This window comes from Rhamphochromis sp. 'chilingali' (genome assembly GCF_963969265.1).
Source record: "Rhamphochromis sp. 'chilingali' genome assembly, chromosome: 12".
Lineage (NCBI taxonomy): Eukaryota > Metazoa > Chordata > Actinopteri > Cichliformes > Cichlidae > Rhamphochromis > Rhamphochromis sp. 'chilingali'.
In genome coordinates this window covers 15,353,478-15,365,829 of record NC_137939.1, presented here as the reverse complement: position 1 = coordinate 15,365,829, position 12,352 = coordinate 15,353,478, and the positions used below count along the sequence as shown (strand labels likewise).

At 36.1% G+C, this 12,352-nt stretch overlaps 1 protein-coding gene across 1 annotated transcript; it reads left to right on the top strand.

The window, feature by feature from the left end:
* Nucleotides 1–695: 695 nt before the first annotated feature.
* LOC308407740 (scavenger receptor cysteine-rich type 1 protein M130-like) lies at nt 696–11,779 on the top strand (the record flags this gene model as incomplete). The annotated part of the gene is made up of 19 exons (XM_080899580.1): nt 696–753; nt 1,802–2,122; nt 2,326–2,421; nt 3,074–3,289; nt 3,406–3,597; nt 3,699–3,853; nt 4,042–4,186; nt 4,433–4,741; nt 5,766–6,071; nt 6,357–6,653; nt 7,018–7,326; nt 7,924–8,220; nt 8,511–8,783; nt 9,175–9,341; nt 9,770–9,878; nt 10,085–10,273; nt 10,708–10,803; nt 11,360–11,524; nt 11,595–11,779. The coding sequence occupies 19 exons, from the start codon at nt 696–698 to the stop codon at nt 11,777–11,779; spliced, it is 3,885 nt and encodes a 1,294-aa protein (XP_080755706.1).
* Between the last annotated feature and the right edge of the window lie 573 nt (nt 11,780–12,352).

Below are 12,352 nucleotides of genomic sequence, written 5' to 3'. Positions count from 1 at the left end.
TACCAGAAACTGATTCGTGCTGAGTGTAAGAAAAACCAGTGAAAATTGTAGGCTTTTCTCTAAAAGACTTTTTCATCTTCAAACATGGTTTCAGATTTCGATGTTCCAAACAATGGCCTGAAAGGGGCTCAATGTATAAAGGAAAATTTCACAGCACTTGTTTTACATGTTCAAACTTTGTGCAATAGAATGTTTATGTGAAATGGACAAGTTGAAGGAGAAATTTGGCTGATGTGAGATGGAATGACCCGCTTCTAAAAAATCTGATATTTCTCTAAGATGATGTTTGGTTTTCCTGATGATTACTGTATTTGCTGTTCCCTAAAGCAGCCTTTGTATTTAAGGACATAATGCTCTTACATATCAGAATTACTGAAAAAGGTTGATATTCAACTTTATTGAATTTATGTTTTATCAATAGTTGACCAATTTCACATTCTTATGGACGGTATGTTCTACCGTTGATATGTTTAAACATTTTTTCAATTTCGCAGCATCATAGTGAGTTTAAATTGAAAAGGGTATTGTATATGAAATCAGAGCACTTTTGTGTTAGTTTTCTTTTAGCCTAAGATAATATTTGTAACTTTGGCGCGTATGCTGCTCATTTCCTTTTTGGTGGGCGAAGCCACGGCTATATAAAGCCCAGCACATCGTTTGTCTGTCTCACTCTCAAGTCATGAGCTGTGGTGATGATGTGGTTCCTGCTCCTGTTTCTTCACATCGCTCACGTTGAGCTGGTGATCTCACAAGGTAAGTTTAGTTTCTTTAATTCTGGATGTTATTAATAGTAATAAATATTATTATGAATTTGAATTACGAATGAGTCTTTAAAATGTCTTTGAAATTTACGGGAAAAAAACTATAGAAATTAATAATTAATAAATAAATTAATTGATAATTAGTATACAATATTAATACTTTAAAAGAGTTAGAATGTAGATTTCAAACAAAGAAAACAATCAGTGTTATTTGTTTACACTCGCTACAATATCTTTCAAAGCTTAATGTAAAAATTAGTCTTTTTTGTGGGGCTAAACATAAAATACAGAATGGCAAAAATTCACAACCGCTAAAAGCTTCCATTGCTAAATCTATGTATGTTTCTATTTATAAAGACGTATAAACAAACATAGTGGGAAGCATGGCGGTGAAAGAAAATACCGGGTTCCAATCTAGTCTGGCGTCCACTTTAAGCTTTTTTTTTTATTGTGATTTTTGCAAAATCCTTTCTGTGTGGAGCTGGCACAGCCACCTGTGTCTGCATGGGTTATCTCTGGGTACTCTGACTTCCTCTCACAGTCCAAACACATACATGCAGTAGGTTAATTGGTAAATCTAAATTAACTGTGTGTGTAATGTAAACACGAGTTTCTCCATATGTTAACAGATTGGTGACCTGTCCAGGGTGTTATCTGCCTCTTTCCCCATGACAGCTGGATTCCGACCGCCCAGAAATTTTATAAGCAGAATTGTTTGGATTAAGACTTAATGGATTCATAATAATAATAATAATAATAATAATAATAATAATAATAATAATAATAATAATAATAATAATAATGATACACAAAAACAATGTGTTTAGAAATATCTTGCTAAATATATTACAATAATAAAGTAAAACGTAAAGGCATACAAAACAAAAAATTATTATTATTATTATTTTTACTTGTATTCAGATGTTATGGCACAAACAAAGGTTTAAAATTTTATCCTTTGCAGTTCCCAAAAGTAAGTCATGAAACAAATCATAATTCTTATAATAATACTTTGCTGTATAAACCTTGTATGTTCCTAGCTGAGGACAAACTGATTCTAAAAAACAAAGGAGGCTACCCATGTGAAGGCTACCTTGAAGTCTACCATAACAACATATGGGGTTATGTTGGGGATACACACTGGAGCAACAACACTGAAAAAGTGGTTTGTAAGAGCACTCACTGTGGGGAACCTGTGGAGAACCCAGTAATAGATACTGTTAAGCCTTCTGAAGACAGACCGATCTGGCTCAATGAACTGAAGTGTGAAGGACACGAGAGCGCTCTGTGGGAATGTAAACATCCTGGTTGGAACTACAGCCATTACCCAAAGCTCACAGTGAAAAAAATTACATGTTCAAGTAAGTTTTTCAGATTTTTGTTTCTGTTGTTTTTTTGTTGTTGTTGGTGGGCTTTTTTAGTGAGCTCAGTGACAATGACTCTTAGCTAAAGGTTGTTAAGGTACATTAACTATATTGGAAATGACTTGATAAGATCGATTGTGATGTTTGTTGGTTTTTTGTCTGTGTTTGTATTTGGCTGGTTTATGATTGTGCTCTTCAAGGTAATATCACAATAAGCCTGAATGGACCCAAATGTGCTGGAGCTGTCCAGTACTCCATTGATGGCAAATCGGGTTACTTTTGTAAAGACAGATTGGGTAAGAGTGTGATTCATTCATGTATACATTTGTAGGTTCTTTTCTAAATGTTAACTGTACATAACTTCAGAGGAGAAACAAAGATAACTTTTTCTCAGTAAAATGCAAATGCAGTAAACAATACACAGCAACTTAGAGACAGCGTTTAAGATCAGCGTAATGCAATTATGGTTAAATAAATTCTAAACTAATGTCAGATAGTTTTAAATTTTAATTGACTCATATTTTCCAATAATGGTTGTAATTAAGTTACTTATTAAAATATCATTCAGTGAAGATTTTCACTAAGACAAATAATGATGATATATTTAATGTATAATCCCAATCGAAAATAAAAATGAAGATACTTAAGGAAAGTTACTTTTCACCATTGATACTTTTATATTCAAACACTATAGTCGCAGAATTAGAAGCTTCAACATTGTCTTGTTAAGCCTGAAATACTAAAGTATCACACTAAAGACAATCTCTTTGTGCTAAATTATCAGATTCATGCTACTATCAAATATCTTCTGTGTTTCAAAGGACAGAAGAGTTCCACTACTGTGAAAGATTCTTCTTGTTATTTAATGGTGTACTACTTCGATCACATTTTAAAATGTTGTACACTATTTTTGATTAACAAAGAATATATAATTCCTCTCTCTTAAAGAAAAAAAAGAAGCCGATCTTCTGTGTAAATATCTCGGGTGTGGTGAATTCAAAGAAATTCTTACCTTAAAATGGATGGATAGTGAAAGAAGCTCATCAAAGATGGAGCTCGATTGTTCAGCCTTTCAAAATGCAGACCCAGATCATCTGTGGCAGTGTGTGAATGGCAAACAGGACAATTCAGCATCATGCAAACCTGTTTCTGTCATATGTGAAGGTAACACACAGACACACACACACACTTACACATTATGTAAACCGATTTTAAAGCTGTGATAAAAACTGTTAAATATTAAATATGGTGGTGAATTCAGAAAGTGTTTTTATGAACAGGTCATACGAGATTGCAGCTCAAAGGAAATCCGTCAAATGTGTGTTCTGGGCAGCTGGAGAAAGAAGAAAATAACAACTGGGTACCTGTTCAACAGGACAACTTTGATTTTGATGTGTGCCAGCAAATGCACTGCGGTAACTCTCTCAGCCCAAACAACAGCACAAACAAAAACCTTAATGTGACATGCACAGGTAATTCAACACATCTATATTCCAACACAAACAACTTCCAAGCAAACACTTCACACTGTGAAACTGCTCTCTCTCTCTCTCTCTCTCTCTCTCTCTCTCAGATGAAGTTAAAGTAGTTCTGAAGCACTCTGGCAAAGACAGCAAGTGCTATGGTACAGTTAATATTGAAGTGAATGATTCAGTTAATCCTGTGTGTGCCTCCACCTGGACTAAAACTGAAGCTGAATTGGTCTGCAAGGAGCTTGGATGTGGGGAAGTGAGTTTTCAAGTTTAGTCACCATAAGTTACCTGTTGTTCTGATACATGGATACTGAGCGTTCATGTATCAGAAACTGTCCATACAGCAGTGCTACTGGATTTATTGTGATAAGTGTACTAACGTGCACCATTAATACTGGATGATTATCAATGAAATAACATAAACTCATAAATGCTTTGTTCTAGCTGATTTATACTGAAGAACATCAGAATTCAAGAGGGATAATGGACCATGTGAGCTGCAAAGGCAATGAGTCCTCACTGTGGCACTGTCAGGCTCAGCATGGCAAGAACATCCAGTGTTCAAAACAACCTTATGTGGTGTGTTCAGGTGAGATACAGCAGTGGAAATGTACAGAGTGGCTGCTGATGGCCTTTGTCTGCTTTTATAATGGGATTTTAAATCCTGCAATAAATTCTATGTCGAGAGAGAAAATGAGTTACTTCATTCAGTGAAATTGTGACATTGTTAAATTCTGATTATATTTTCCCAAAATGTGTTCAGTAAGAGTTTAATTTAATGTATTTATTCTTTTTGTGTTTCGTGGCTGATAAATCTCTTATTGTCGTGGTACAGACAGTGTGGAGGTGAAACTGGCAGATGGTCCTGGAAGATGTGCTGGAAGATTGGAGATAAAGCATGAGGGCCAGTGGAAGAAAGTTCCTGTAAAAGGATGGACAGACGCTCAATCAGCAGCTGTCTGCAAACAACTGCAATGTGGGGAAAAAGGCAAAACTGAAAAATTCAGTCAGGGTTCTGGTAGCTTCCTGTCAATAACGTGTCCGAGAAATAAGAAGATATCAAAGATATCTGAGTGTTTAACAGAAAACTCAAACAACCAATTTTCGGATCGGGAAGCGGAAGCAGCTGGAATCACCTGTGAGGGTGAGTGTTATTTTTTTTATTTCTCTGCCCTTCAGTGACATCAACCAGAAAAACAATTTCCTTCCTTAAAGGAAGGCTTTATGTCTATATCTTTGGTCTTTTAGTTGCTGAACAAGTCACAGATGATATTGGTGAAGATGGATCAAGACAGGAAAAGCTGCAGACACACTAAAATATGATAAATTGTTAAAACCAGGAAAACAAAATTTTCGTTCATCAATGTCAGTCAGAAGAAAAGCTCAGCTTAGTTAACTTCACTTTTTATTCCTACAGCTCCTTCAGGCTCAAAAGTCCTTCCATGCCTACAATTTAATTTTCATTGTTCATTCCATTTTAACATTTTTTTTCTTTAAAATACTTGACTGTTTACACAAATATTTAATTAAAAGATTATTTTGGCACAGTTACATGCTTAGTAATGAAAGTCTTACAGACAATGCTAATTTTTACCTATAAATAGAGATAAAACTAAGCACATTTTAACCTTATAAACGTTAAATTGGCCAAAAATTAAATTCGCCAGTAAAAAACAGTTGATTCAGAATGCTGCAGCACAAGTACTGACATAGACTAACAGTAGAGAGCAGATTTGTGATTTATTGGCTTCTCTTCATTGGATCCCTAGAACAAATTCCCTCTCAGACTACAGACTACTTATGGTTCCTAAAAGTGGAATAGAAGGCAGAGCTTTCAGCTTTCAGGCCCCTCTTCCTCTGGAATTACTTCCCAGTTTGGATTTGGTAGGCAGGCACCTTGTCTACATTTAAGATTAGGCTTCAAACCTTCCTTTTTGATAAAGCTTATAATTAGTGTTCAATAAGGTGACCCCGAATAATCACTTAGTTATGCTGGAATAAGCCCAGACTGTGGTATATCTCCATTCAGCTTCTTTCACCAAGTATGTATTTATGCACCACTTTCCTATTTTTGTGTCTATGTCTTTGTGAACCACTGACCTTTCAACAGGTAGACGACCTGCACAGCCACTTACTGTATATCATGTTTCTCTCTTTGTGTCCATCAGGTCACAAGGTGGTGTTTTTAAGTGGAACCTGTTCTGGTCATGTGGGGATAGAGCATGGCAGAGAAATCTACTGGCTCTCTGGGTCTAAAGAGACATGGAACCAAGAGTCTGCAGACACAGTGTGTCAGCAGATGCATTGTGGGAACGCTTCCAGGTTTTCTTTCAATTCTAGGGCTGATATGATTAATAAAGTTTGGAAAAACTCTTTTAGCTGCTCATCCAGAAAAAAGTCTCTTTTTGAGTGTAACCAAACTACACCTCTGCCTCCTGACCACCATAATTCTACTGCTTATGTGAAATGTTCAGGTAATGTGAAATATGAAGGAGTTAAAGTATAAAACTAAGAATAAGGTCAATATGGAATTGATTTATTGTGTCACTAGTTGTAATGTGATCCACTCAGAGGACACAATTTATTTATAACAGACTTTACCTTTTAATGTCCATAGATGTACATTCACCTCCTTGTTTTCTCTCAATCAAATTTCTACTATTTTCTATTTTTTCTGAAACCTAGCTTGGTCTAAGAAGTTGTGAAATATCTGCTGATACTAGTTTCCTCTTAAATTTAACTTTTTCATGTCACAACAGGAAATATTGAGATGAGGTTGACGAACAGCTGCTGGGGAAAAGTCAGGATTCGTGTAGAAGAGAAGGAAGGAGATATGTGTGGAGACACCTGGACAGAAGACAAGTCTGTGAAGCTGTGTGAAAAGCTGAACTGTGGGACGCCCATAAAAGCCCACAACAGTCCCAAAGATGGTGATATCCTCTTTAAGAGTTTACACCCGACAAATCAGACTACTGACCTGACACAGAGCATCTTTGTCAAAAACCAGGACAATGATAAGTCCTGTAAACAAAAACCAGCCTATGTTGTTTGCTCAGGTAATTAATTGTTTTTTTTAAAAAACTATTTTTAGATTGCAAACATATAATAAATGTTGTGACTTTCCTTGGCAGAATGTTTCATTTTCAACTAATTTGCCTCCTTTGGAAAAAATTGCCAGTTTTATTGTTGCAGTTTATTGGATTGTTGAATTTTTGTCACTAAGTTACAGGATACCAGAATTTAAAAAACAAAAAGAGACTGATTTTTGCTTTAACATGAATCTGTTTTTAAATATTCCTTCAAATCCTTTTTGTGTTAAAGAAGCAAATTTGAATTTTTCTGAAGTTACCTTTTCATCTTTTCACTACGACTATGATGGATAATTAAAAATAAAGTGACAACATTACTAATTTGTTTCAGGTAGTGTCAAGCCCAGATTTAGCATTCCCAGTTACAAATGCTTTGGAAACGTAGAGGTGGAGTATGAGGGGAAGTGGATCCCTGTGTGCGAGGATGCTCTCAAAGACACTAACAATGGAAACACCATCTGTCAGGAGCTTAAATGTGGTGATGCTGTCGAGACTCTTCCCTACTTTGGACCTGCACCAGCAGATAAATTAGCCATTTCAAACCTAAACTGCACTGCAAATGCTAACAGTCCATTATCTGCATGCAGCAGTATTACTGCTTCTACAGCTGCCTGCAAACACAGTGGCCTCCGATGCTCTGGTGTGTATAATGATCTTTGTGTCAGCAGTTTCTGAATTATTCTTTGCTCCTTCAGCCTAATTTTAAAATAAAGGCTTTGAAACTGAATTGAAATTGAAACAAACTGAGACTAGTTTGTATTTCAGAAAAATGTTGAGATAAAAATAATGCTGCTTTCAAACTTTGACATGCTCGCCTTCAAAGGTTACTTTTAGTGAAATAAAGGGTAGAATATTAACATCCTCACCTCCATTAATGATATTTGTTCTACTCAGTTTTACTCTTTTCTTTTCTGCTTGTTGTCCATGTCACCAGTACGGCTCTGCCACACAGTCTGACTCACTTAATGTCTGGAATCAGCTGGAAACAGCTGGCCTGTGCAGTCTGATGGTTATAGAAATATCGCTGCCATCAGTTGTCATCTCTTTGTTATCACTCTATAAAATCATTTTATTTACACAGCAGTCAGAAGGGTAGCTAAACTTCAAAAGTGTAAAACTTTAAGTTGATGCAGGATCATAATGTCATTTCTGTGTGCAGAGTGTGTTATTTATATCATTCAGATCCTGTTGGTTACATCATGTTTTGTGAACTTTTTATTTCTCTTGTCTGTCTCAGAATGGAGGACGATGGTACCTGACAAAAAGGCCTGTAGTGGAACAGTGTTGGTTCACTGGAGACAGGGACTCAGTGCTGTTTCCAGAGAAAACTTCAATGAAACTGAGAAGGAAAAGCTTTGCCAGAATATGGACTGTGGTGGATACAAATCAACAAATAAAATCCACCCCCAAACAATTGAAATAGATTCTTTTTGGAACAAAAGCTTCAGCTGTGGTGAAAATCCAGGAAGCATTTGGGAATGTGAAAATAAATCCACACCCTCAAGGAAGGAGCCCGTCTTTATTGAATGCAAAAGTAAGATTTATATCAGCAGGACTGATCTTAAATGATCACAGACTTTTTACATTTGCACTGGAAACACTGAAGAGTGAAACAAGACACTCGGAGTGTGAAGGAGAATTATTCCAGATACACTGGATAAAGTAACAAACCAAAGCTAAAAGTGTTAAATGAACTATTTGATTATGGACTTGTGCTTCATATTTTGACTTTGCAGTGCAGAGAAGATTAACTGATCATTTCTACCTCAGTGCTTTATGTCTTTATCAATACTTGACTGCAGTGTTTATTGCTTTCCTTCCCAGAGGAGCCCAGTGTCAGCATTTCACAGGGCTGCCGTGGGGAAGTGAGGATAGATGGCGTTCCAGTGTGTGCTAGTAACTGGGATCTATCCTACGCACACAAAGTTTGCCAAGAAAAGCTTTGTGGCAATGCTGTCTTGATTGAATCCAAAGCTTCATCAAAGGGTTCAGGTAACATTTACCATGTCAGCTGTGAAAAGTACCATTCCATCATTGGCCAGTGCAGGAGGACTAAAGGAAAGTGTGACAAAAATGTGGTGTTCATTACTTGTAGTGGTAAGTGTGAGTCCATACACCTCTCTTTCCATAAACTCATCCCTATATACAGTACATACATGTATGTCCTCTCTTAATTATGGTAGTATTTTAATTCATTATCTTGGGGTAATTGTTACAGGTTTTTGTTTTTTGCAAAAGGAAACATGACAACGACATTCTCAAATTGCTTATGCCACTGTTAAGGAACTTATTCCAGTTTCTGTAACAATGACCATTTGGCTTGTTCATTAGAAAAGTAATCTCAGAAATTAAAAAAATGTACAAATTATTTTTGTTCATTTTTTAAACACATTATGAACGCAAGCAGATCATCTCTAACATCATATTTGCCAGACAGAAGTGGATGAGCTTGTTTCCTTCTTTAAACACAGTTTCTTTGCTTTTACAGAAAGTGTAAAGTTCCGCACCGCTGAAAAACATGGAGGTGTCCTTTATGTCATTTATCGAGATAAGTGGGAAAGAGTATGTCCATTTAATCGTTCCGCAGTGTTAGAGAGAAAGCTCTGTGAAGAGATTAAGAAAGAAAACCATAGCGGCTCTACGGAAGACAAACAGGTAAATCTTTACATTCTGTTTCTTGAAACCGGTCACTAATCTTTCTCGTATGCTACAAACCAATATCATGGACAGTTTCCTGGCTCTGTGTCTCAGTTTATTTAAATCTAATAATGAAGAATGGAATGTGATTTTTATATTATTTAGGTTTATGAAATGGAAAGAAATGTATGGGAGGTTTAGCTGACTAAATACAAAATGCTCAAAGATTTTTAAGTTAAAAACTTACTGGACACTTTGCTGACACAAAGTTGCAGAAACGTAAAAGAAATGGACTGTCCTACCTTTGGTTTGGACTTGTAGTGACTTCTTTTGCTGTGTGTTGCTTTGATGCTTCAGTCAGGCCTGCTTTTTACTGCCAGAGATATTTTAGTGTTTTTTGTTCTGGCTGTATCACTAAATGTGAAAAAGTTTAAATTTGATTCAAGATAAACTTAGAAACAACACTGGAGTTCACTGATGTTACCATGGACATCAAGCGCTCTGTCAAACAACGTTCCTGTGAAAAAGTTTCTCCAGCTACAATCATTTGTCCCGGTAAGAGAATTCATGAATCCTTTCTTAATATCTTCTATTGGTTTCAGAAATATTCCTTCACATGTTTTGCAGAGAAGAGACTTTTTTTAAAATCTGTAACTCTGAGCTTACTTACCTTGAGGTGGTGCAGATAAACATGATGAACCAACTACAGCTCTCACTGTGACTGGATCCAGAAACACCTAAGTGGCTTTGCTTTATTTCAGGCTATGTGAAACCGACTCCCACGCCAACATCACCCTCACCACCCCCACCACCCTCACCAACCTCACCACCTCCTTCTACATCCATAGCACCTATTATCGTGGGTGTGGGATTTCTTCTTGTTGTAATAATTTTGATTTCTGTATTTATACGATTTTGTGTCAAGAGAGCCAGGAAGTCCAAAGTTTCATGTGAGTATATTTATTACATGGCTTGTTTCTCTTTTAACAAATTACCTTAGAACGTATCAAAAACTAAACTGAACATGAGATCCATCCTCATCATCCAAGTTTAAAGAAAAAGGCGTTGGAGGCTTTTTGCCACAAGAGGGCAGTCTTTCAGCATACTGACTGAATTCTGACTCCAGACAGCATTTTAAATAACACAGTCACTGTTGCTGACTGAACAAGCAGCACATTAGCAAAGTCGAAGATTGCTTACTTGATTGAAAATGTACATACAAAACGTGTAGAATTACCCAAACCTGTGCGTGTGTTGCGATTTTCCTTGTCTTGTGTTGTACCCTGGTACACTGGTACATCACTGGTTCAATAGCACAGTGCATTGGTTAGACAGCTGTAGTTATGTACTCTATCAGTAAATGTGTAATACATTAATCTTTCAGCAAAAATGCTGCCTGGGAAAGAACTGGAGTTTGAAAGTGGGGAATATGAGGATGTCATAGACAAAGAAAATGAGATGGAAGACCTCAGTCATGGTAGTGTGTCATTTATTCATTCATTTGTTTATTGATTGATTGATTATTTTGTTCATTCATTCAGTTTTTTCATATTCGTGTTATTAATCCTAATCAAAGTCTAGATTTTAGTGTCATTTAAACATAACTAAAACTCATTATTTGTATTGTGGTAATGATGTGGTAATTTAAGAAGCAGTAATACCTAAAACACTGTTATACTTTACACTGATAATATTAATCATTATTACATATTAATACACCAATTGAAGTTATGTCTACTTAATTGCACTATATCATCAACTTGAGAGGTTCTGGCTATAGAAATGAAAACCTTACCTGAATTAAATTTGGCTTTACTTTTTGATGTTGTCTTCTTGCCTTGAGCTACTGCTTCTCCCTGATGTCCACTTAAAGGTGCACAATTTCCCTTTCAGCGTGGGCCTAAACAGAGATATAAAACAGATTTCAAATTACTGCACTAGTCAAGGTTCCGTTTTCATTAAAAATATGCACATATCTGAGATGTGGGCGTTTTGGGGGAAACTTTTTTTGTGTTCTCATGTTATTTTTCATTCAGGAGTCAGATCAGAGGCGGAAATGATCTCAGAGAAAGATGGGCAAAGTGTTTCCTCTTTACCTTATGAGGATATTGAAGCAGATGAGGCTCGACCCCTGACCTTCTCAGGCACGACTGCTCCTGCTGCCCGAGACATCAACGTTCATGAAGGTGTCCATAATGAAAGTACTAGCACTATCACAGTGTTCTGACTAATCAATGTTTAAAATTTGCAATCTGATTTTCTTTGTGACAGATGGGGTGACTTACGAAGAGGAAGATTCACAGGAAAGTTATGACGACATTGGTATGATTACTGAAACTGCACAGACTACACCAGAGGTTCACAACAGCTCCCAAACAATTGATGACTTAAACACAGCAGCCCCAGGATTGGTGGAGAGAGATGAGGACTACCTAGAGCCAGATGTGGATGGGTGAGCCAAATATGGCTTTAGCACCTACTTAAAAAATCAGATCATGTAAAATTTGCCTTCCTTAAATGATATTATTTTAAATGGCTAAAAGAAAATTCAATTTGACCCAAAACCTCAGTGTAAAAAGTAGCAAAATCTGTCTTTTGATAAAGTTTGGCAAAAAACTTGAAATGTATAATATATAAAAAGAATGTTAAGTACTAGTATTCTATCTTTCTATTTTTTTGTTTGTTTGTAAACCTATAATTGAATGTAAGGTTTTTATAAACATCCTTACAGTGTTTCATATGTAACATTTATTATAATTAAATCTTTTATAATTATTACATTTTTAGGTTTGAACCTTTAAGTACTTCTAGTGATGCCTCAGAGACTCAGGAATTTGGGAAATGGTTTAGATGTTGAGTATCAAACTGTATGTTATGTATGCTATATATAGTTTGATACACAGCACAATAAGCCGTTTTATCCATAAGATGTCGGTTTTAGAGTCTCTGAAGTTCTAAAACTGAAAATAAAATGTCCCATTCTTTTAGGTTGTTGACTTGTTTGTTTGTTTGTTTCTTTCTTTCTTTCT